The sequence below is a fragment of the Crocuta crocuta genome, unplaced genomic scaffold (assembly GCF_008692635.1).
Source record: "Crocuta crocuta isolate KB4526 unplaced genomic scaffold, BGI_CrCroc_1.0 scaffold7, whole genome shotgun sequence".
Classification (NCBI taxonomy): domain Eukaryota; kingdom Metazoa; phylum Chordata; class Mammalia; order Carnivora; family Hyaenidae; genus Crocuta; species Crocuta crocuta.
Window position 1 is genome coordinate 5,799,901 of NW_027531904.1, and position 22,603 is coordinate 5,822,503.

Here is a 22,603-nt window from a genome sequence, read left to right on the forward strand (position 1 = left end):
ACATTTGTCAGGCAGAACCCTGCAGCCTCTTAATAAGCTACAAGCCCACTGAAAGCAGCATGAGGACCCGGTCCAGATATACAGGAAAGAGGGTTGTGCTTTCCTCTGCGTAGGGAGGGGTGTGACCGGCCCTCAAAGCTGTTTGTGAAGCAGAAAATAATGGGATCAGATACATTTAACACATGAATACAATCCTGAGGGTTTCTAACTGGTTTTCTTCTACCCTGAAAATTGAGTTTATTTTTCCTTGAGGCAAAAGAGAGTGGTTTGTTTGTAAGCAGTTTGATTGTGCCTCCTTTGCCTGTTCTGTCTAACATTCTTGGCTTATAGCTCGCACAGGATATAGGTTGGGTCATAGATGTGCCACTTTGGCCTGGTGGCCTCTGTCCCCTGTTTAGAAACCAGTTACGGGAACAGAAGTTGATTTCTCTCTCGTTTCCTTGGGCCACTTTTGGTCACTTCTGGCAGAAACAGAAAATATCTCTGCATTGGAATTTTCCTGTGCATAATCCTGCAGTGCAGGAATAGAGCCATCTAGCAGCGACAGTGACCATGTAATGTGGGACAGCTGGGAAGAAATATTTGCCTCCAGTGGGAGAAAAATGCTGTGCGCAAAGCAGATTTCTGATGAATCTATTAATGGGTGTTTGAGAAGTTAAATCTGCCACTTGCCACTTTGAGATGAAAGCCCCGAAGCAAATGATGAAGTCTTTTCCCGGCCTCCCCTGCGGGACCGCTGTGATGTGGTGCATGGTCTGCTCCACAGCTGGAGAAGGCTGAGCCCTGGTGGGGGGGAGGCTCACATCAGCTGGACGAGGGGAGAGAGGCCACAGAGGAAACCACAGGGGGCTGTAGTAGGAAAGTTCTGGCAGGTCAGGATCCAGGGTAAATACCTGTAAATGTTTCCACTGACCTCGAAAGGGTCCCCTTCCCTGCTTGCTCACCTCCCCTGTGTGCGCACGGGCCCAGGCATGCACGCACGCGCATGTGCGCACACACACGAAGACCTGGAGCTCCATTTTCCGACTTCTGGTGCTGCCAACAAAGCTTTGCTCCCTGCATGCGCCCCCTCTAGCCCCCCCAACCACTGATGCTCACCCTAATTAACTTCTCCCTCATTAACACAGGATAAAAATGCTTCCCCAAACCAGACACTCTTGCCTTTCCACAGCACCTCCATCCTCTCTCCTGGGTCTCATTACTTTCAGGGAGATACGCACTATGATTTTATTAACACTCTGGCCTCATCTTAGAAATAGTCAAATGTGAATTCAAATTAATCACCCTTCAGATGAATCTCCTGCCCCCCAAAACCTTCACTGACATTAAGAAGTCGGCTACAGCTGTGAAACCCATGTACAATCGAAGAAATGGTTTTTTTGTTTAATGTATATGAAGAAAACCGAAGTGAAGTTCTAACAAATTCAGCTCTCAATCGGGAGAAACATGACTTAATGTAACATTCGGACAGATGACCAGACAGGAAAAAAACCAGGCACAAAGACGTTTGTGATTCTAACCTGTGTTTGAGGGAGTCGATGTGTCCTCACTGCGCACAGTAAGAAAAGCTCTGAACCGAAGTCAGACACTTGTCCCCTAGTCCTGACGCTGTGAAATAAGGCCAGTCAAGGCTCTGTTTCTCTCATCTGTAAGACAGGCGATGTCATCACTCAGGGCTGGTGAACAGACTAAATGAGAGACAGGACAAGTTCCGTCCCTGACACAGAGGTCGGATGCGCGGAACGTCCCTGCTCTCTGAGGACCCCACACTTAACACGGACTGCTAGAACAGAATGCTGTAAAATTGGTGACTTAAACAACAGGTGTTTATTTTTCACTGTTGTCGGAGGCTGGAAAGTCCAAGATAGGTGTCCGCAGACTCGGTTCCCGATGAGAGCCGTCTTCCAGGCTTGTAGATGACCCCCTTCTTGCTGCGGCGAGGCGGGAGAGCTCTGGTCTCTCTCCCTCTCCTTACCGGGACATCAGTCTCTTCTTGGGGCTCTACCCTCATGACCTCATCCACCTAATCACCTCACAAGGGTCCCGCCTCCACATACCCACACACTGGGGGACAGGGAATATTGAAGGAACACGCACATCCAGTCCTTCACACTCCCTATCACACACCGGGTTATACTGGTACTTCACAGCTATGTGACTAAGCTTCCCCATAAGATCACCCCTTTCTGCCTTTCTGACCCCAGCGCCCACTCCTCTCCCTGACAGTAGTTGTCTGTATACTCCTCATGTGCTTTCACCCCCAGATTGTGAGCCCTCCACAAGCAGGCCCCATGTCTTGCTGGTCTCTGAATTTTATTGACTCAATATAGAAGAACCAAAAGAAAATATAGGCCGAGGCAGGCTGTCCGAGAACAGGTCTTTGGTTCGGTCCCAGACGCCAGCCGCTTGCTCCAGGAAGCATCTGGTCCATGTTGTCGCTCGCAAATCAAATCTCTTGGTCAGGGTAAAGGTCATCTTCTCACTGAAGAAATATTTTTCTTGGAATGGGAATGTTTTTCTTTACCTGAGTGTGTGCTCGGAGCAGAGCAGAGGGCCTCAGGAGATGGGCATTCTGTGGAAATTGAGACATCCTGAGCCCATGTCTCCTCAACAGCCCCAGCACCTGACTGGTGGTTGGCACAAAGCCAGCCAAGGACGCTGGCAGCCACTTGAAAGTGAGGTTCCCAGGACGATGTAACTCCTCTGCGGTTTGCCCTGTCACTGAAGTGTCCCTTTGGTTTGGGCTTGCGGAAGGAGAGGGAAACGTGAGGGGCAGAGTATAAAATGGCGGACCTATATCTCTAGAGTGAATAGCCTGCAGGGGACAAAGTCAGGGCCTGTAGACGTGGGAGATTTCGAGTCAAGTGCTGTGTTCACAAATGCTAACATACCGAAGTCACAAATCCTGAGAAGATGGCCAGTCATTTTATCAAACGATCTTTTAAACCTCAACAGTAAGTTCTAGACGAATAGCCAAGGTGGCCGTGGAGGCCTCATGGAATCCTGCAGATAGAATCCTGTGTGTTAGCTCCTTCTTCTGCCTAATAACCTTTGAATTAGGCAGGGTGTGAATTAAAGAGGAATTCCTATTTTTTTTGTTTTTAATTTTTTAATGTTTATTTATTTTTGAGAGACAAAGCATGAGTGGTTTTGGGGGTTTCTGCTTTTTTTAATTTAACTATTACCCTAAGAGTCTTTCTGGCGGAGTTACATCACACAGCTATTTAACATATGCACATTCAACTGTGTACCCCAAGAAAGGACCGTGCACACGCACACATGCTCGTATGCACGTGCACACACTCATGCACTGTGCAGGCACACACGTGTAGACACACGTGCGTGCACACACGTACTGTCACACACGACTCCATTCGTGCTGGCCTCTCAGCACTTCCCCGCTCGGGTGAGCAAGTGCCTGTCCCTGCTGGCCTGTGCGCCTCTGCAAGCTCCGCAAGACCCGAGCATCTTGCTGCATCCTCACCTAAAGCCGTGGTCTTTTGTTTCACAGCACAGCCCTGGCCTCAAGGGGCCCTCTGTGCTTATGCAGCCCCAGCCACCTGCCGGGTTCTGGGGAAGCACCCCTGGGCCCTGCTTGCTGAGACTGTGTGTTCCTCCCTCAGGCATGTTCGGGGGTATTTGACTCTAGTTAGTACTTTCACCTTTTACCTTGAGGACCGAGCAGAGCGTGGGGGAGACGTGACCACATCGCACTATGGTGGAGGAAGGGGTCACTCCCGAATGGCCCATCGTGACAATAGTTGTCTTTAACTCGCCAGCAGAGCCCTGGAATTTGGTCTGAGTGCTTGTCCTTTCCCCTGTTTGTTGTCAGCTTCTGGCCTGGGGGCCTTATTCACTGTTTCTCAATAAGCAGATTTACATCAGGAATAAATACCAGGACATGATGTTGCAAAGCCCCTGGTTGGCAATAGCTTTAAAAATGGGCAACACCTTGGGGCGCCTGGGTGGCTCAGCCGGTTAAGCATCTGACTTGGGCTCAGGTCATGATCTCATAGTTTGTCAGTTTGAGCCCCACGTCAAGCTCTGTGCTGACAGCTCAGAGCCTGGAGCTGCTTCGGATTCTATACCTCCCTCTCTCTGCCTCTCCCCCACTCATGCTCTGTCTCTCTCTCTCTCTCCCCCAAGAATAAACAAACATTAAAAAAAATTTTTAAATGGGCAACACCAGAATATGCATATGTTAATTTGATATATTTTTAAAGCTAGAGGCTGGCTGTTGACTATTTAAGATATGTGAAGTCCCATTTATGTTGGTTCTAGATAAGTCCAATATTTTTTTTTAATGTTTATTTTTGCAAGAGAAAGCGTGTGTGCATGAGCAAGGGAGAGTCAGAGAGAGAGGGAGACAGAGGATCTGAAGCAGGGCTTGAACTCAAAAACTGTAAGTATGTGACCTGAGCCAAAATCAGACGCTTAACTGATGAGCCACCCAGGTGTCTTAAGTCAATATTTTTGAAGGATGACTAATGGAGCCCTAGGAATCTCTGTAATGAAAACATCTCCTTGTCCTCCTCAGGCCCATTTTATCATCCAGGTCATCACTGGACACAGTGGTTGGGGACCCAGGTGAAGTCTTAACTCTGCCCTTGATTAGCATAGTGACCATGACCAAGCCGTTAACTCTCTGGGCTCTGGGTGCCCATGGTAAAATGGGGCTAACAGCATTTGCCATTTCACAAAGTTTAACCAAAGGCAAATGAGATCATATCCAAAAAGAACCTGGAAAAATGGTTATACATAAATAAAATGTGTTATACATAACAAATACATAATAAAATACATAAATAAAAAAGTGTTATACATCAATGACAGTTGAATTTATCACGCTTCATGTTCAAAAGAGGTAATTATATTGATGGTGTTAGAGTCACAATTACTACCTCAAATACCCCTGACTTCTTTTGTTTGGGGGTTTGGGGGAACATCCTTAATGTGCCTGCAGTCACTAAGGGAGAGGCCCAGGTTTGACTCCAAATGATATTTCCTTTTTTTAATTATTTATTTAAAATTTTTTGATGTTTATTTTTGAGAGAGACAGAGAGCGAACAGGGGATGGTCAGAGAGAGAGGGAGACGCAGAATCTGAAGCAGGCTCAGGTTCTGAGCTGTCAGCACAGAACCCGATGTGGGGCTTGAACCCACGAACTGCAAGATCATGACCTGAGCCGAAGTCGGACGCTGACCAGACTGAACCACCCACATGCCCCTCCATGATCTCACAGTTTGTCAGTTTGAGCCCAGTGGTGTTTGAGTCAGTAATGTTTCTTTGCTATAGTAAGATCCCAGTGGCCTTGGCCTGTATCTCATTCTTGCAGACAGTTAGAACATGGCAACTCTTAGCTCTTTCCTTGTTCTCCATGAAATCATGAGCCCTGTGATTTCGATCTTGTAGCGTAAAAGCAGAACTACTCAGCTGGGCTCCCTGGAGCTCCTCTGTCAGCGGCCTGCCCACCCACCCCTCCACAGACCCTGAATGGCCCCCGCATTTATGAGTCGTCTACCCTACCCATTTCTATATTACCTTCCAGCTCATATAGTCTCCTTTATTGGTTTCAAGTCTCTTGCCTTTCTTGGCCCAGGAAGGAGAAAATGTAAGAGTAGAGTATGAGCTGGGTTCTAGCCACCTGCACTCCCATCAGGAAGAATCAGGAGGGGCTGAACCCAGGGACGTTTAAAATACAAGTATTTTCACCAAAGTTATGCTAACATTAAATCACTTCAGAGAATATTTTCTGAAACAAATTCTACTGACTCAGTTTGATCCCATGATGATTTTTTAATGCAAGATAGTTCAATTTTATATTCATCAGGTTTGTTTTTCATTTAAGTTTCACTACGAAGCTTCAAATCAGTTTTTTTGTCCACGTTATGTATTACTAACTATAGCTTCTGTAGCAAGTTCTCTCGTGGCTGCTATTTCCGCCAAGTCCAATTCTCTCAGTTAAATTTTGCAAGCCTAAATACTTTTAAAAAAATTTTTTTTAATGTTTTATTCATTTCTAGGAGAGAGAGAGAGACAGCGTGAGCAGGGGAGGGTCAGAGAGAGAGGGAGTCACAGGCTGAAACAGGCTCCAGGCTCTGAGCTGGCAGTCAGCACAGAGCCCGACGCGGGGCTCGAACCCACGAACTGCGAGATCATGACCTAAGTGAAAGTCGGACGCTTAACCGACTAAGCCACCGAGGCGCCCCGGAATTGTACACTTTAAAGTGGTTAATTTCAGGGGCACCTGGGTGGCTCAGTTGGTTGAGCATCTGACTCCTAATTTCGGCTCAGGTTATGATCTCACAGTCATGGAATTGAGCCCTATGTCCAGGGCTACTTAAGATTCTCCCTCTCCCTCTCTTCCTCTCTGCCTCTCTCTCTCTCCTCTCCCTCCCTCCCCCTCTGCCTGTCTTCTGCTCATGCACACGTGCCCTCTCTCAAATAAAATCGTAAAAGGTTAATTTCATGTTTTGTGAATTTTACCTTCAAAAAAAATATGTGGGACAAAGTGGCAAGTTGCAAAAACTGTGCTTCTTTAAGACCAGTAAAGATTGACCGGGAGTCATAAAAACTCTACTTATCTAGATTTCTCCTTTAAAGAAAACAGCACCCACTCTTATATGTGATAAACTTTGCTTTCAGAAAGATGGGTGTGTGATAAAAAAAAAATAATACCACTCGAGCAAATGAGGTGCCTGTTTCTGATCTACACTGTGTTAAAGGTGAAGCAGATGCTTCAGAGTAAATGCATTTGAGAATTATGGGAAATGCCAAGTTGGGACCAAGGATGGGAACAAGGATAGAAAGAAGAGACTTTGGAAGAGCTAGATGGGAATGGGGTGGTTTGAAGGGGGCTTTGGGGGTATCGTGGGCACTAAAGAAGCCTCTCGAAGCAAAGACCAGTCGAGCCCAAAACCTTGCTGGGAGCATCTGTCACTTTCTGGCCGCCCAGGACCCATTCTTCCTCTCCAAGGGCATTTGGGGGAAGTCCTTCTCTCCCATCATGTGCAGGTAATAAGTCAAGATGCCCCGCCCACCCTCTAAAATTCCCTTCTTCCGGACACCCCCCTCGTGGGGTGCTGCTATATAAGGGGCACATGTGTCCAGTACCCCCAGTTCCTTTCCTGGAAGCTGGTCCTCCAGCCTCTGTTCCTTTTTTTTTTTTTTTTTTTTAAATGTTTTATTTTTATTTCTAGGAGAGAGAGAGAGACAGCGTGAGCAGGGGAGGGTCAGAGAGAGAGGGAGTCACAGACTCTGAAACAGCCTCCAGGCTCTGTGCTGGCAGTCAGCACAGAGCCCGACGCGGGGCTCGAACCCACGAACCCCGAGATCATGACCTGAGCGAAAGTCGGATGCTTAACCGACTAAGCCACCCGGGTGCCCCCAGCCTCTGTTCCTTCTGATGAGCAGCCCAGCATAGTCCCTTCATAAGTTAGTCGGAGTTGGACTGTGTTACTTTAACCAAAGCATCTTGTCTGAAACAAAAGTAAAATGGTAGCCAAGGGGTAGCTGCTCATGAGCATCTGGTTCACTGGACGGGACCTGCGGGGAGTAGGGGTCAGGGCCCAGGCCTCTGACAGTTTGCTAGAGAGCTGCTGGGGAAATCCGAAGGTGAGATAGCTCAGTCCACGTTCATCGCTATAAAGTAGTTTGATGTACAGCCAAGGAACCCTGGCCCCAATGGAAAGAATCTATTTGTCACCCGCAGATTGGGGGCAAAGATAAGCATTAGTCAGCTCTTTTCCAGCTCTTTTGTAAACAGCCCGGCAACCATCTGTCCTTGCTGATGTGAACTCGGTCTGTCCAAAGGCAGCATGTGTTTGTCTGGGGGGACGTGGGTGGGAAGGAGATCCGGATTTTCCCTTGCGGTCTTTCCCACTGGGCGATAGCCAGGTGTGGTTTATAGATTCAGAAGATAAGGACCCCCTGGCGTCTATACTTTGTGATGGTCTAGCTTCTTTCTTAGTAACAAGCATGTATTAACCACTGGCCACAGCACGTGGGACAAAGCCCCGTAAGTGTTAGTGCAGAAGACGTAGCCTCTGCTTTCAGGGAGTTAAGAGTGAAATGTGCCCAGATGCTAACTCTAAGAATAGCTTTTTTAAAAATGTGGAAATTTAAAAAAAGGAGTAGAAATGTATGCAGATTCGTGTAGTAAAATCTGAGCACTGGAACGCGAAGCAAGCTATCAAGTTTTACTGTAGGACACAAATACTTGAATAACATAGAGATACTGCACGTTTTTTAATTGGACAAGTAAAAAACTGTAAAAATGTCAGTTTTACCCAAGGTAATATATGACTTTGGTGTGTTTCCAATTAGAAATTCCAAATTTTTCCTGCAACAAGCTAATCCTGTAATTCATCTGGAAAATAAAATGACAAAAATCTGCCAAGAGAATTTTGAAAAAGACAAGTGAGGGGGGGGCCTGCACTGTTAATGCTCCAAGTGGTCCAAAAAACTATATTCATTAAGGCAGAGTCATATTGGCATATGAACAGACAAATAGATCAATGAGTCAGAAAAGAAAATATAGAAAAAAATTTAAATATATAATTGGGAACTTGGTACATATTATAAAGATGACAGTTGGAATCAGAGAAAAGATGAACCATTTACGATATAAAGTCAATTTAGCTGTCAGGAAAAAATGAATTAGATCTTTACTTTGCACCATTTACAAAAATAAGCTGATTTAAGGGTAATACTTTTTTTTAAGTTTATTTGTTTTTTAAAGTTTATTTATTTTGAGAGAGAGACAGAGTGGAGGAGGAGCAGAGGGGGAGAGAGAGAATCCCAGGCAGACTTCACACTGTGCAGAGCCCCATACAAGTCTCAAACCCACGAACCATGACCTGACCATGACCTGACCCAAAGTCGGATGCTTAACTGACTGAACCACACAGCTGCCCTAAGTTTATTTATTTTAAGAGAGAGAGAGAGAGAGGGAGGGAGAGCATGCATGCGCAAGCAAGCGTGGGAGGGGCAGAGAGTGAATAAGAGAGAGAATCCCAAGCAGGCTCCATGACGTCAGCACAGAGCCCAGCACGGGGCTTGATACCACGAGCCATGATATCGTAACCTGAGCCAAAACCAATAGTCAGATGCTTAACTGACTGAGCCACCCAGGCGCCCCAGGGGTAATACATTTTTTTAAACTATAGGCATAATATAAGGAAATATTAGGTAATATATTTAAAATTGGGTGCTAGAATAGCTCTTTTAAAAACAAAATGCAGAACACAAAAGTTTTAATAGAAAAACCTAACAAATTTGAGGCACCTGGCTGGCTCAGTCAGAGGAATGTGTAACTGTTGATCTCAGGGTTGTGGGTTCGAGCCCCACATAAAGTGTAGAGATTACTTTAAAAACAGAATCTTAGGTGCATCTGAGTGACTTAGTTAAGCACTGACTCTTGACCTCAGCTTAGGTCTTGACCTCAGAGTTGTGGGTTCAAGCCTTACATTGGACTTCAGGCTGGATGTGGAGCCTACTTGGAAAAAAAAAAAAAAACTAACAAATTTAACCACAAAATATGAAAGTTCTGTAAGATAAAATTGAAATATACTATAAATTGGGAGGAACGTTTGCAACATAAAATAGAAAATGACGTGGTACAGGGGTGACAGTACCTACGAATGAGATGGAAAAAGATAAAAATATAACAGAAAAATGGACAAAGTTTACGTAAGAGAAATGTGAATGACTAATAAACATACGGATCAGGAAAATGCAAATTCAAATAAGAAACTCATCTTCCGTAGATTGGATCAACCTTAAGAAACACAAGCTGAAGTTAAATACCCATTTTTTGCCCATCAGGGTGGCCCAAATGTAAAAGATTGACAGAGCTAATTATTGACGAGGGTGCGGAAGACAGGCACTTGCGCGCACAATGGTTGGAAATGGAAATTGGTCCATCTGTTTTGGAAGACAGAACGGTGATGCTCTGAATTTTCAATGCACGTAGTGCTCAATGCTGTGTCTCATCTTCTAGATGCCCTTGGTGTTGCCTTTATCACTGGGTATTGTTGTCCTGGCTCCTTTACAAAATGGCGCCGGCTTCCAAGGAAGGTGCCAGACTTCTCTTTGAAGGGTCAGACCCAGCCCTGCACAGCAGCCCTTCTACCATGTTTTACCAGCCTAAACTGGTCCTAGGCCTGCCCCGACTCATGGCAGCGGGGGAGGGGCGCCCCTACAAGAAGAATGGCTCAAGGGTATGGGGATAGGAGAGGTCACTGACAGCTATATTTTCAGATTAACTGTCACCAGAGTAGTTGGAATAAGGCAGTTTCCTCCACGTACACTTCAGTAGCATCTCTTAAGTGCTTATATGTTTATATCCATTTCAAAAGAGTCTGTTGTTTTGGTCCATATTTCCTCCTTGACCTAGACCACGTAACTTCCGGTTTTTCGTTTTCTTCATTTTTTTCATGTGATCTGTGGATGACTTCTGTAAACAAAGCAAAACACACAGCAAAACCTGGCTGTCTAAACATTTGGTTTTGTAAACTCTGGTGTTGTGTTATTGCAAAGTTAATTATAGGCAGCATTTTACCAGTAGATGGTATTGCGGTAGAATTAAAGATTGTGAAACGTCCAGTGCGCACAACTGACCTTACACTGAAGTGAGAAGGTCCTGAGGGCAGTCACTTCTTCTCACGCACACACGTGTACGTACACACGTATGCCCACACGCACACCTTCAGGATTTTCTCCCAGCCTGGTCTGAGAATGCTACCAGGTAGGCGTGAAAGACGACAGTAACCAAGCCCTGATCATGCTACAACCCAACTCTCATTATCATGGTGCATATTTTTTAAGTACGTCTGTGTCTTCTCAGACTTACTAAGTGGGTCTGTACTCTGTTCATTCAGCAGCCCTTCCAACTGCTTAGTGTGTGGAGCGCCCTGGGCACGGGCACAAAGATGACTAAGCCTGGCTCCCGCAGGTGGTGGGGAGGAATGTTCCAGAAAAGAGCCCTGATAGCAGTCGAGCCTCCTGGACGCCAGGACGGAGCTCTGCACAGGGGACTTCGCCAGGAGGCACAGAGAGGGGGCAGTTCCCCCAGACACCTGATTGGAAGTGAGCTTGAAAAACACAGGAGCTGGTGAGGAAAGCATGGGTGTGGATGGAGAAAAGGAGCGTATTCCAGGCAGAAGAAACAGCTTGGCATTTGGGATATAAATAGCTCAGCACGAGCTCGGCTCCTTGGAGTGGAGACGGGCCAGTGGCTCATGTTGGTCGGAACCTACATGGAAAGGCGTAAGCAGGCAGGGACGGCGGGCATCCTGGGCCAAGTTAGGGCCCGTGCAGGGGACAGCAGTGGCCAGGTTTACACATGTTGTTTTCCCTCATCCACTGACATGTGAATGCTGGAGTAAGTGGGGACAAGAACAGGCTAGAGGCCACCTCAGAGAGGGGATGTGACTCCGAATCGGGAGCGCAGCATCAGGATGACCACACATGTCAGAATTATGTGGTCCATCTGTGAATCACCAAGGGAAAATTTTATTTCTTTTTTCAAAAAAAATTTTTTTATGTTTATTTATTTTTGAGACAGAGAGAGACAGAGCATGAGTGAGGGAGGGGCAGAGAGAGGGGAAGACACAGAATCTGAAGCAGGCTCCAGGCTCCAAGCCATCAGCACAGAGCCCGACGCGGGGCTCGAACCCATGAACCATGAGATCATAACCTGAGCCGAGGTCGGACACTTAACCGACCTTATAAGCCACCCAGGTGCCTCAAGAGAAAATTTCATTTTATTCTTTCGTCATGTTTTGAGATTATACTGTATTCTAGACAGGATCAGAAGATAGGTATGTGAAATTTAACCCATTCTTCTTCTGACCTGTTTAACCTCTCACAATTCTATTTTAAATTTATATCGTTAACTAGATTTTCTTTGAACTTTCCTCCAGGAGCGACCAAGAATTTGGTTTCTTGGATCACTTCTCTCCCCCCGTGCATAATTTATTGTTCAACTTGGTCGTCTGAAACGCTTTATAAATTCCGTATCTAAATCTTGTGTAATACTGAGTTGTCCAGCTGACGTTATTTTTATGAGCTTGCTTTTCGTCACTGTCATAATCCTCTTATAAATCCTCTTATAAATGCCTCTGCTTTCCAAATGCCGTAGCCTCTGCGCTAAGATTTGCAGAGGTGGTGGTGTCATGCTGGCAAATGGCTTCATGTCCTCAGGTCTTAAAATACTCTTTCCTCCCTGCCCTCCCAGACAAAGTTTGTGTGGGAACTGGCTTGCGTCATGTGATAGCGTCACTTTCTTAAATTTGTGACTTAATGAGTTACAAAAAAGAAAAAGCAAATCTGGTTTAATTTAAGGAGGGCTTTTAGGATCAACTGGTATGATAGAAAAGACAGGCATGAATTGGGAAATAGTTTAAGGCAAGCTCTTAATAAAATGCTCCCCACGGTGAGATCATACAGATGTGAAGGATGGATGTGATTACCATATTTTATGTTCTGTGACTCTGTACAGAACTCAAATCCTGGCCACGGCCCAGACCTGGGCCCCAAGCTGTGGAAGAGAAACCAGTGGCTGAAACGGGATCATCCTTGCACTGTGGTTGTGAACTGTAATCGTTTCTTAGTTGTAACCAGGAGCACCTTGTTTTCCTGGTAATTAACTAGTTTATGATATTTGCATTTACTCCCGGGGACCAGAGTCACTCCGTGTTTGCAAAGGGCTGTTGTTAGGGTTGGCGTCGTGACTTGCTTACAAGCCTTTATCCTTCATTTAACCCAGTATTTACACTGCTCTGCCCTTCCAGCACATTCTCCAGTGCACCTACAACATGCGCAGAAGACACCTATAGGCTCTTAGGAGACCTTGCAGCTCTTCCCAGTGTAACAGGGAGCAGCAAGTTAGGTCAGTGGCATGACCGCCGTCGCCGTGGCCCCTCTTATTCGGGAAGGCAAAGAAGTGAACATTAGCAGTGTGCATCGGTACATTGGCTCATTTGAGAAGGAGGCTAACCCTGTCAAGTATAATATGTTCAAAATGTATTACTTGCTCTCTTTTTAATCTACATTATAGAAATAACCCATATCAAATTACTTAACACTGTAAATTTGCAGTCCTGTCTATGGAAGCACGTCCTGGTGATTTTTAAAGCCAATCTAGGGAGCGTGGGACAACTGACTTCTCCCCTCCTTCTTTCTTAGATACATCCCACCATTGATCTGGGGGAAGAGTGGACACATCCAAACAGCCTTGTATGGGAAGATGGGAAGGGTGAGGTCGCCACACCCCTACGGGCACCGCAAGTTCATCACCATGGCCGATGGAGCCACTTCGACCTTCGACCTCTTTGAGCCCTTGGCCGAGCACTGCGTTGGAGGTGAGCTTATGTAGGTCTGTGATTGGGCCATCACTCGGCAAAGGAGCACTGGTCAGGGAGGGAGCACGGTGTAGATCACCGTCACACCCTGCTGTGGCGCATCACTTAGGGCCACCTCAGGGATTAGCTCCGTCTCACGCTTGCGAGTCACCACGTAGGGCTCGTCGGAGAGCATCGTTGAATAGTTTGTGAATCCTCTTGTGTGATACAGAAGCCAGGCACAAGGGGGTGAGGGAGAACCTGGGGCCCAGGCCCCCCCGGACCACGCCTCTGGTTTGATGACAGCAATAAAAGCTAGATTCTTCTAAGTGCTTTAAATATCCTGTCGTCTCACTTACCCCCGACAAGGTTGGTACCTTGTTATCCTTACTTTACAGATGAGGGAACGGAGGCTCAGAGATGCAGTACAGGGTTGGTCTTGTTTGTCGGGTACTAGCGGGATAGCCCAGGCTCTCAGGTGCCCTCTGCTTAGCTTTCCGTGGACGAAAAGCCACGTTGAGGTCCATTTATGCAGGGGTCTGGGACACCCGTCTGTAAGAAGCCACTCCATTGCCATTGCTGCTAGAATCCGGCATTGCTTGGTCAGCCCACGTGGTAAGGACCCTTCAGAAAGAGTGTCACAGTGATAATTCGTGTTAGCCTGGGGGCTTCCTCTGCTGCTCCTTCCGGGAGGGAACACGTCTTTTGAGTTCTGTAGTGCGCAAGGCACCCAGTGTTTTCTAGGAGCTCGGTAACTATTTGTGAGCAAATTCCAGTAAGTGTGTTAAAGTTCCCAGTTATTCACAGTAACCGGAACTGCTGACGGGCCGGGGATGAAGCTTTAGTTTATGTTCCCTTTGTCTGGAGTACTCATCCCCAGACCTCCCTCCCCATGTCCCCCTCCTTCTTGTCATTCAGGTCTCACCTCCGATGTCCCCTCCTCAGGGGGATGACCCCCGGCTCCCTTCGGTGGTGTTTCCTTCCCATGTAAATCACCTCACCTTCTGCTTTAGTTCTTTGCGGTACCTGCCACCCTCTCTACTTATTAGGACAGCTGCCTGCTCCCCATCCTCTGGGACATAGAAGCCCCTGAGCCCTGTCCGCTGAGACATAGGAGCCCCCGAGCCCTGTCTGCTGGGACATAGGAGCCCCCGAGCCCTGTCCACTGGGATGTAGGAGCCCCCGGAGCCCTGAGAGGCAGCCTCCCTCCCGCTCAGCAGTCACAGAAGGAATGACGAAATGAAGGGGTTAGGAGTCCACATTGTGTCTATACATCTCGTAGCTAATCTTCCAAATATTTATTTCTCCACCCTACCCAGTCACACGCTTTTTTCTCTTGCTTCTAATGCTCTCACTCCTACCAGTAAAGCACAAAATTTAACTTAACCACTCGGTTCTTCCTCCCAGGGCCAACATGGAAAATTGAAAAGGGAAAACTTGATGCTTTGTTGTCCTCGGAAGGGAATGGACGAAGGTGGTGCCGCACTCGTGGCCAAAAAATGCTCTAGGGAAAAGCGGCCCCTTTTCTTTCTTCCTTTCGATGATTTTTTTTTCCTGGTAACAAAAGGGAATAAAACTCATTTTGGAAAATTTAGGTAATACAGGAATATTTAAAAAAGGAAGTAAGAATCACCTAGAATCCCACCACCTGGAATTCTGCTGTTGGCGTTGTGTTTCCTTCCAGTTCAATGCATTGTTTTTCCAAAGTCTGAATGATTATAGATTTTATTATATTTTTCTCCTGTCATTCAAAGTCTGAAAGTCTTCAAAACCATGATTTGAACGATTGCTTGGTATTCTACGATATAGTCATACCGTCATTTAATTATTCATCTACTTATATTATTACTGTAAGTAATTCTAGGATGAGCATCCTTAACCATGAAATTTGAGGCAAGCGTCCGAGAATTGGAGCTGCTAGGTCCGTAAAATTGTTAAGTTTCTTGATGCACATTCAAGAAGAATTTAAAAGCTGTTTTTATCTTAACTTTTGGAAGGGACATTTATGGTCAGACTTGATAACCTAAATGCCACTTCTCTTTTGAAGGAAAGCTATGCAAAAAAAAAAAAAATTAAAAACATAAAGGAAGACTATGTATTCATAGTTTCAAGTAGGTAATCCATGCTCACGATAGACAATCCAAAAGATGACTTCAAGATACACAGAGAAAGTTAAGTCTCTCTTCTTCCCCTACACCCCATCCAGGGCCCTCCCCAGTGGTACCCACTGTTAAGTTTCTTACGTAGGACTCCACAGCTAGTAGATGCTTTTATAAACATAGATGTCTTTTTTCCCCCTCCACGCAAATGGCAGTGTATCATAACCATTTTCTCCACCCTGCTTTTTTTCCACTTAAGACACATCGGAGAGCTTGCCCTATAGTATATGTAGCGATGTCTCTCATTGTTTTTAAGGGCTGCGTAGTATTTCATCACTTGGCTATGCAGTAATTTATTTAACCAGACCCCTATTTCTGGACATTTTGGTTGTGTTCAGTCTTTTGCTATTACCACCGACACGGTCCGGACCTTGTTTTGTGCATGTACAGGCGTATGTATCATCTGTAGGAGAAATACCTGGAAGTAAAATTGCTTGATCAGAGAAGTCTGTGCAGACACTGCTTTTTACTTTTCTATTCATTCATTCCGTCATTCATACAGACTTTCCAATAGAAATTAAGAGTGAGGGTTGGGAACTTGTACAGCAGAGTAATCTTGTATCTGTTGAATCTAATAAGAAGAAGTTGAGATTTAAATTTTTCTTCTTTTTGTCTCTCTGGTCACTTTTATCCTCGTTTTCAAAAGTATCTGTGCACGATCAGAAATTTTAAAAACTGCCCTGTCAGCATAAACAGTTTGAGAAGCCCTGGTATAGACAACTCCAGCTCAAAGGGTAGGATACTCTTCCCAGACAACTGAGTGAAATTCAACGTGACGTTCCCTCCTGCTGTTTTCTAAGCCGGGCATGTTTAATGGTGGCCATTTATCCTCACTGTTCACTGGATATGCCGGGATCTCTTTCTTCGCCCCGTAGATGACATTACCATGGTCATCTGTCCTGGAATTGCCAATCACAGCGAGAAGCAGTACATCCGCACCTTCGTCGACTACGCCCAGAAAAACGGTTACCGGTGCGCTGTGCTCAACCACCTGGGCGCCTTGCCCAACATTGAGCTGACCTCACCACGCATGTTCACCTACGGTAAGTACGGGCACGGCCAAGTGGAGTCCCCCTCACTGTTGTTCTTGCTATGAGTGTGCCGTTAACTTGTGTTCTGCTTTACCTTTCTAAGTTCAGGCTTTATGCCCATCTGCGAACCGCAGTGGGGCCCATGGTTATAAAGCAGCCAGCTTGGACTGGGTATTCGTGATGCCATGTGTCACATCAGCCTTTCAGATAGGCACCGTAGCCACCCCCACCTCATCCTGCCTCCTAGAGACAGAGCGAAACTCACCGGGGAAGGTTTGCCCCAGGTCCCCTGCTGGTTGGTGTCAGAGCAGGTCAGGAGCTAGACAGCCGGTGCCCTTGTCCACTGTGCCGTCCTCATGTTCATTGCTCGGGACTCTGGTGACTGGCGCGCCAGGGCTGCGTTTATTATTTATGTGTACACCTACAATATGAAGGGAGACTCACATAAGAATCAAGAATGAAGGCAGTCTGGAAGACAGAACCTTAGCTAAGGCAAGGCTTCAACCAAAGGCCAGAAGCATCTGTCTGAGTGTGAGATCCAGTGCCTACCTACCTTCAAGGAACTTGGGATCCCATGAATAGTGGGTTAAGCATGGGGGCGCCTGGGTGTCTCAGTCGGTTAAGCATCCCACGCACGGTTTCATGGGTTCAAGCCCTGCATTGGGCTCTGTGCTGACAGCATGGAGCCTGCCTAGAATTCTCTACCCCTCCCCCACTTGCACTGTCTCTGTCTCTCTCAAAATAAATAAAGAAAAAATGTTTTAATTTAAAAAAAAAAACACATAAAGTATGTGTTTGAGTATGTGCAAACATTGGGGTTATTTATAACCAAATAAATTATTATGCATTTTAATGGAAAACAATTGAAAATTGCATCTATAACCTCACCACAACTGGGCCCCTGGGGACTTAAGTGTCTGACTCTTGATCTTGGCTTAGGTCTTGATCTCAGCATCATGAGTTCAAGCTGTGCTTTGGGCTGTGTACTGGGCATGGAGCCTACTTAGAAAATAAATAAGTAGGGGTGCCTGGGGGGCTCAGTGGGTTAACCGTCTGACTTTGGCTCAGATCATGATCTCACAGTTGATGAGTTCGAGCCCCACATTGGGCTTGCTGCTATCTGCGCAGAACCCGCCTCAGATCCTCTGTCCCCCGCTTTCTCTGCCCCTCCCTCGCTTGCACTCTCTCTCTCATGAAAAAAAAAAAAATTAAAAAACATAATAAATGAATAAATAATCTCACCATAACTATAATTTTCTATTTTTTATCTTCCCTTTCTTTTCTCTGTGTACATAGTTTTAAGAGAGACACAGAACGTGAGTGGGGGAGGGCAGAGAGAGAGGGAGACATAGAATCTGAAGCAGGCTCCAGGCTCCGAGCTACCAGCACAGAGCCCCGGGCTCAAACCCACAAACCATGAGATCATGAGCTGAACTGAAGTCGAACACTTAAGCAACTGAGCCACCCAGGTGCCATATCTGTGTACTTTATGTGGGTGCAGTCAAGGCATGTATGTCTAGAGTGACCTAATTTAAATAATCTTCCATTGGGGCACCTGGGTGGCTCAGTCTCTGTGTCTCTCTCTCTGACCCTGCCCTGCTCATGCTCTGTCTCTCTCTCTCTCAGAAATAAATAAAACATTAAAAACATTTTTTAATAGTAAACAATTTTGCATTCCCTAACAAAAGCACACAGTCATTGGGGCGCCTGGGTGGCTTAGTCGGTTAAGCGTCCGACTTCGGCTCAGGTCGTGATCTCGCGGTTCGTGGGTTCTAGCCCCGCGTCGGGCTCTGTGCTGACTGCCAGCTCAGAGCCTGGAGCCAGTTTCAGAGTCTCCCTCTGGATTCTGTGTCTCCCTCTCTCTCTGACCCTCCCCTGCTCACGCTGTCTCTCTCTCTCTCCTAGAAATAAATTTAAAAAATATATAAAAAAAAAACACACAGTGATTACATTTGATCTCTGTAAGAGCCATGTTGCTGTTACGCTCTTTATTTAACTATTCCTCCCTGTAGTCCATTTAGCAGATTGAGAGTTTTTCAGCATTTTTTAAAACAATTTTTTAATGTACATTATTTTTGAGAGAGAGCAGAGGAAGGACAGAGAGAAAGATGGGGACAGAGGATCCGAAGCATGCTCTGCACTGACAGTAGCAAATCAGACGCGGGGCTCAAACTCACGAACCGTGAGATCGTGACCTGAATCAAAGTCAGATGCTCAACTGACCCAGCCACCCAGGTGCCCCTAGAGTTTTTTTCAGCATTTTAAATAATGATGTTCTAAATATCTTCACATAGAATTTTTTTCTCTTTCATGACCACTTTGGATTAAATTTCCAGGAGCAAAATCTCAGAGTCAACAGTGTTTATGTGTATTTGCATATACTGTCAGATGGTCCTCTAGCAAGGCAGTTTCAGCATATGCTACTCCTGGCCGTGTGTAGGGGTGCACCTGCTGTGTCCGGCCCGGGTGCCCTACACCCGCTGCTTCCCCGCACTCACTCCCACGACTAAACACACCACGTTACAGACTCTCCTGTTCAGCAGTTTGGTCAGTGGCTTGAAGATATAGGTGAAGGTCCAGATTTACAGATAACTCAGGCACATGGAGAAGAGCGAATGTGGTAGACAGGATTGGATCCAAAAAGCGGAAATGGGCAGAATCTGGGGCGCCTGGGGGACTCAGTTGGTTAGGCATTCGACCCTTGACCGTTGATTTTGGCTCAGGTCATGATCTCACAGTCATGAGATCAGGGCCCTAGTCCAGCTCTGTGCTGAGAATGGAGCCGGCTCAGGATTCTCTCTTCCCTCTGCCCCTCCCTTGTTTACACTTCTCTCTCTCTCAAAAAAAAAAAAAAGAAAAGAAAAAGAAAAAAAAGAAAAGGGAAAGCAATTCTCTTTTAAAAAATGGGCAGAGAGGCGCCTGGGTGGCTCAGTCCGTTAAGTGGCCGACTTCAGCTCAGGTCATGATCTCACAGTCCATGAGTTTGAGCCTCATGTCGGGCTCTGTGCTGACAGCTCAGAGCCTGGAGCCTGCTTCCGATTCTGTGTCTCCCTCTCTCTCTGCCCCTCCCCTGTTTATGTTCTGTCTGCCTCTGTCTCTCAAAAATGAATAAACGTTAAAAAAAATTTTTTTAATGGTCAGAACCTAAAAAACATTTTGAAAAGTTTTTTATTTTCAAAAATGAAAACAGTGGGGCAGGGTTGTAAGGTCCTGTACTTGGGTATAAAAATCCATCCATACAAGTTGAAGATGGGGAGGCATGGCTTGACCTCAGGACCCCAGGCAGAGACAGACTGGGAGTGCCATCTAACAGGCAGTATGCCAAAAACAAGACCAGAAATGCCAGCGAGGGCACTGAACCTGTGCCAACACAGTGCTGCTGTCTCACACAGACGTGGCCCCTTTGATGTCCATAGCAACCAGCCAGACGCTTAGCAGATTAGGGTGGAAAGGCCCTGCGGCGCAGAGAGGTTAAGTAATTCGGGCAAGGCACAGCGCCAGGCAGTAGGAGAGCCTGGCCCTGGCGGCCCCAGGGTCCAGGATCATGTCAGAGCTAGTAGAAGCGCTGGGTGGGGGTAGTCCAGTCCCCCGGCCCTGGGAGTGCTGTGCCAGGGGCCATCGGGAAGGGACACTGGATCAGGGCACCTTCCACAGACAAGCCGGGGAGATTGGCTGAAGGAACAGAGAGGGCTCCACGCTCCGTGTGGGCAAAGAGATGGCGCCCGGCCCTGCCGCTGCCTGCCTGTGACCTGGAGCAGCTCCCTAACCTCAGTTCTAGATTCTTCAACAGCAAATCAGGGGTTACAATTTTACAATGAAACGTGGGTTCCTGAGGACTTAGCAGGCAGTTGAGTGCCCAACATGTCATAACCATTTATTAAATGTTTTGTTTATTCTTTTTTCAAATACTTGAAGATCTATTAACACGAGTGAGGGATCAGCCTGCTGTCTGTGGCTCGGATAAATAAGATAATGTTCCGTAGGCTCCCTCTCTCTCTGACCCTCCCCTGCTCACGCTGTCTCTCTCTCTCTCTCCTAGAAATAAATAAAAAACATTAAAAAAAAAAAAAGATAATGTTCCGTAGGCTCCCTCTCTCTCTGCCCCTCCCCTGCTCACGCTGTCTCTCTCTCTCTCTCCTAGAAATAAATAAAAAACATTAAAAAAAAAAAAAGATAATGTTCCGTAGGCTCCCTCTCTCTCTGCCCCTCCCCTGCTCACGCTGTCTCTCTCTCTCTCTCCTAGAAATAAATAAAAAACATTAAAAAAAAAAAAAAGATAATGTTCCGTAGGAATAGATGGGACTATCCGTAAACAAGCCCGCACAGTGTGATGGGTGAGGCAGCAGCAAAGAGAAACTAGCCTGGGGGCCCATGGCTGGTTCAGTCCATTGGGTGTCCAACTTGGCTCAGGTCATGATCTCACGATTCATGGGTTCGAGCCCTGCGTAGGGCTCTGTGCTGACAGCTCAGAGCCTGGAGCCTGCTTTGGATTCTGTGTCTCCCTCTTTGCCCTTCCCCTGCTTGCACTCTGTCTCTGTCTCTCTCAAAAATAAACACTTAAAAAATTAAAAAAAGAAAAGAAAAGAAAAGAAACCAGCCTGTCTCCAGAGGCAAGCAGTTGTGTTGCGGAAGGAAGGATTCTTCCGGGAAAAAGCACTGGAACAGGTCCTCAAGGTCACACGGGCCAGAGCTCCTCAACAGAGGAGCGTGCGCGGCTGTGGCCTGTCTGGGCTGGTGAGCTGAGTCTCAGCAAGGGGTGAAGTCAGTCCATCCAGGGAGAACTCAGCCCCCGCCACACTCCCCAGTTTTTTAAAATCCATTAACCCTTCCTTTCATTTGCTGTTGTTGCATTAGAATTTTAGAAGTAAATTCATATTTTTTGTTAGACCTGAATAGTTTTCCAGCAAGGCAGATGACCTACAAGCTATGTTTCCTCTTCAGTTTTTCAAAAACCTCTTTTTTAGAGAAATGTTCAGGATACACAAAAGTAGAGACGATAGTGCTATGAACCCAAATAAACCCCTGTGTGCCCACCATTCGACCTCAACCAAACTTACGGCCAGGCTTGTTTCACCCATAACCCCCTTCCTGCCCTTTCCTTCGCCCTCGAATATGACTTTGGAGCTGATCCTGGTGAGTCCGTCATTCCATCTGTGACTATTTTAGTGGATGATGCTAAGATCCGCGGACGCTCTGTAAACTGTTTTAGTTTGCTAGGACTTCCATAACAAAACACCGCAGCCTGGGTGGCCTCAACTACAGGCGTTTCTTTTCTTTCTTTTTTTTTTTTTTTAATGTTTTATTTATTTCTGAGAGAGAGAGAGAGACAGCCTGAACAGGGGAGGGTCAGAGAGAGAGGGAGACAGAATCTGAAGCAGGCTCCCGGCTCTGAGCTGGCTGTCAGCACAGAGCCCGACGCGGGGCTCGAACCCACGAACCGTGAGATCATGACCTGAGCCGAAGTCGGACGCTTAACCGACTGAGCCACCCAGGTGCCCCCAGGCGTTTCTTTTCTCACAGTTCTGGAGGCCGCGAGTCCAAGGTCAAGGTGTAGGCAGGCTTGGTTTCTTCTGAGCTTGTGCGTTCTTCTCCTTGTCCTGTGCATTCATGCCTGTGTCCCCCCGGCTGGTGTCCTTATCTCCTCTTAAAAAGTCACCAGTCAGGTTGGATTAGGCCCCTCCTCCCATGACCCCATTTTACTAGTTATTTTTCTAAAGGCCCCTCCTCCAAGTACAGTCATATTCTGAGGCAGTGGGGGGGCTGGGACTTCAACACGGTTCAGCTCGTAAATTAACAGGAGCATCATGCCACCAGCACCCCTAAAGCACCCCCGTTCCTTAATAGCACTTCACTTTCCCCATCTGGCTTCTTTGTTTTTCTTCCCGTTTAATGGCTTAATTCAGGATGCAAATCCGTCCCCATACATTGCCACTGGATGAGAGGCTTCTCAAATCTTTTATTTTATTTTTTAAAAATATTGCTGGCCCTTCCTCTCTTTTCCCTTCCTCTCCTTTTCAGTGGAAGAGGTAAAAGAAAACAGAGAGGCATCTTAAGCCTCTTTTAAATCTCC

The 22,603-nt window shown here is 46.5% G+C and overlaps 1 protein-coding gene across 1 annotated transcript in view; it reads left to right on the forward strand.

Moving 5' to 3' along the window:
* The window catches only part of ABHD2 (abhydrolase domain containing 2, acylglycerol lipase), a 113,852-nt gene that overhangs the window by 50,886 nt on the left and 40,363 nt on the right, over positions 1 to 22,603 (forward strand). The window contains exons 4-5 of the mRNA XM_077774393.1: positions 13,189 to 13,364; positions 16,378 to 16,545. Of these exons, the coding sequence (XP_077630519.1) occupies positions 13,189 to 13,364; positions 16,378 to 16,545 (344 nt within the window). The remainder of the gene's footprint in view (positions 1 to 13,188; positions 13,365 to 16,377; positions 16,546 to 22,603) is intronic.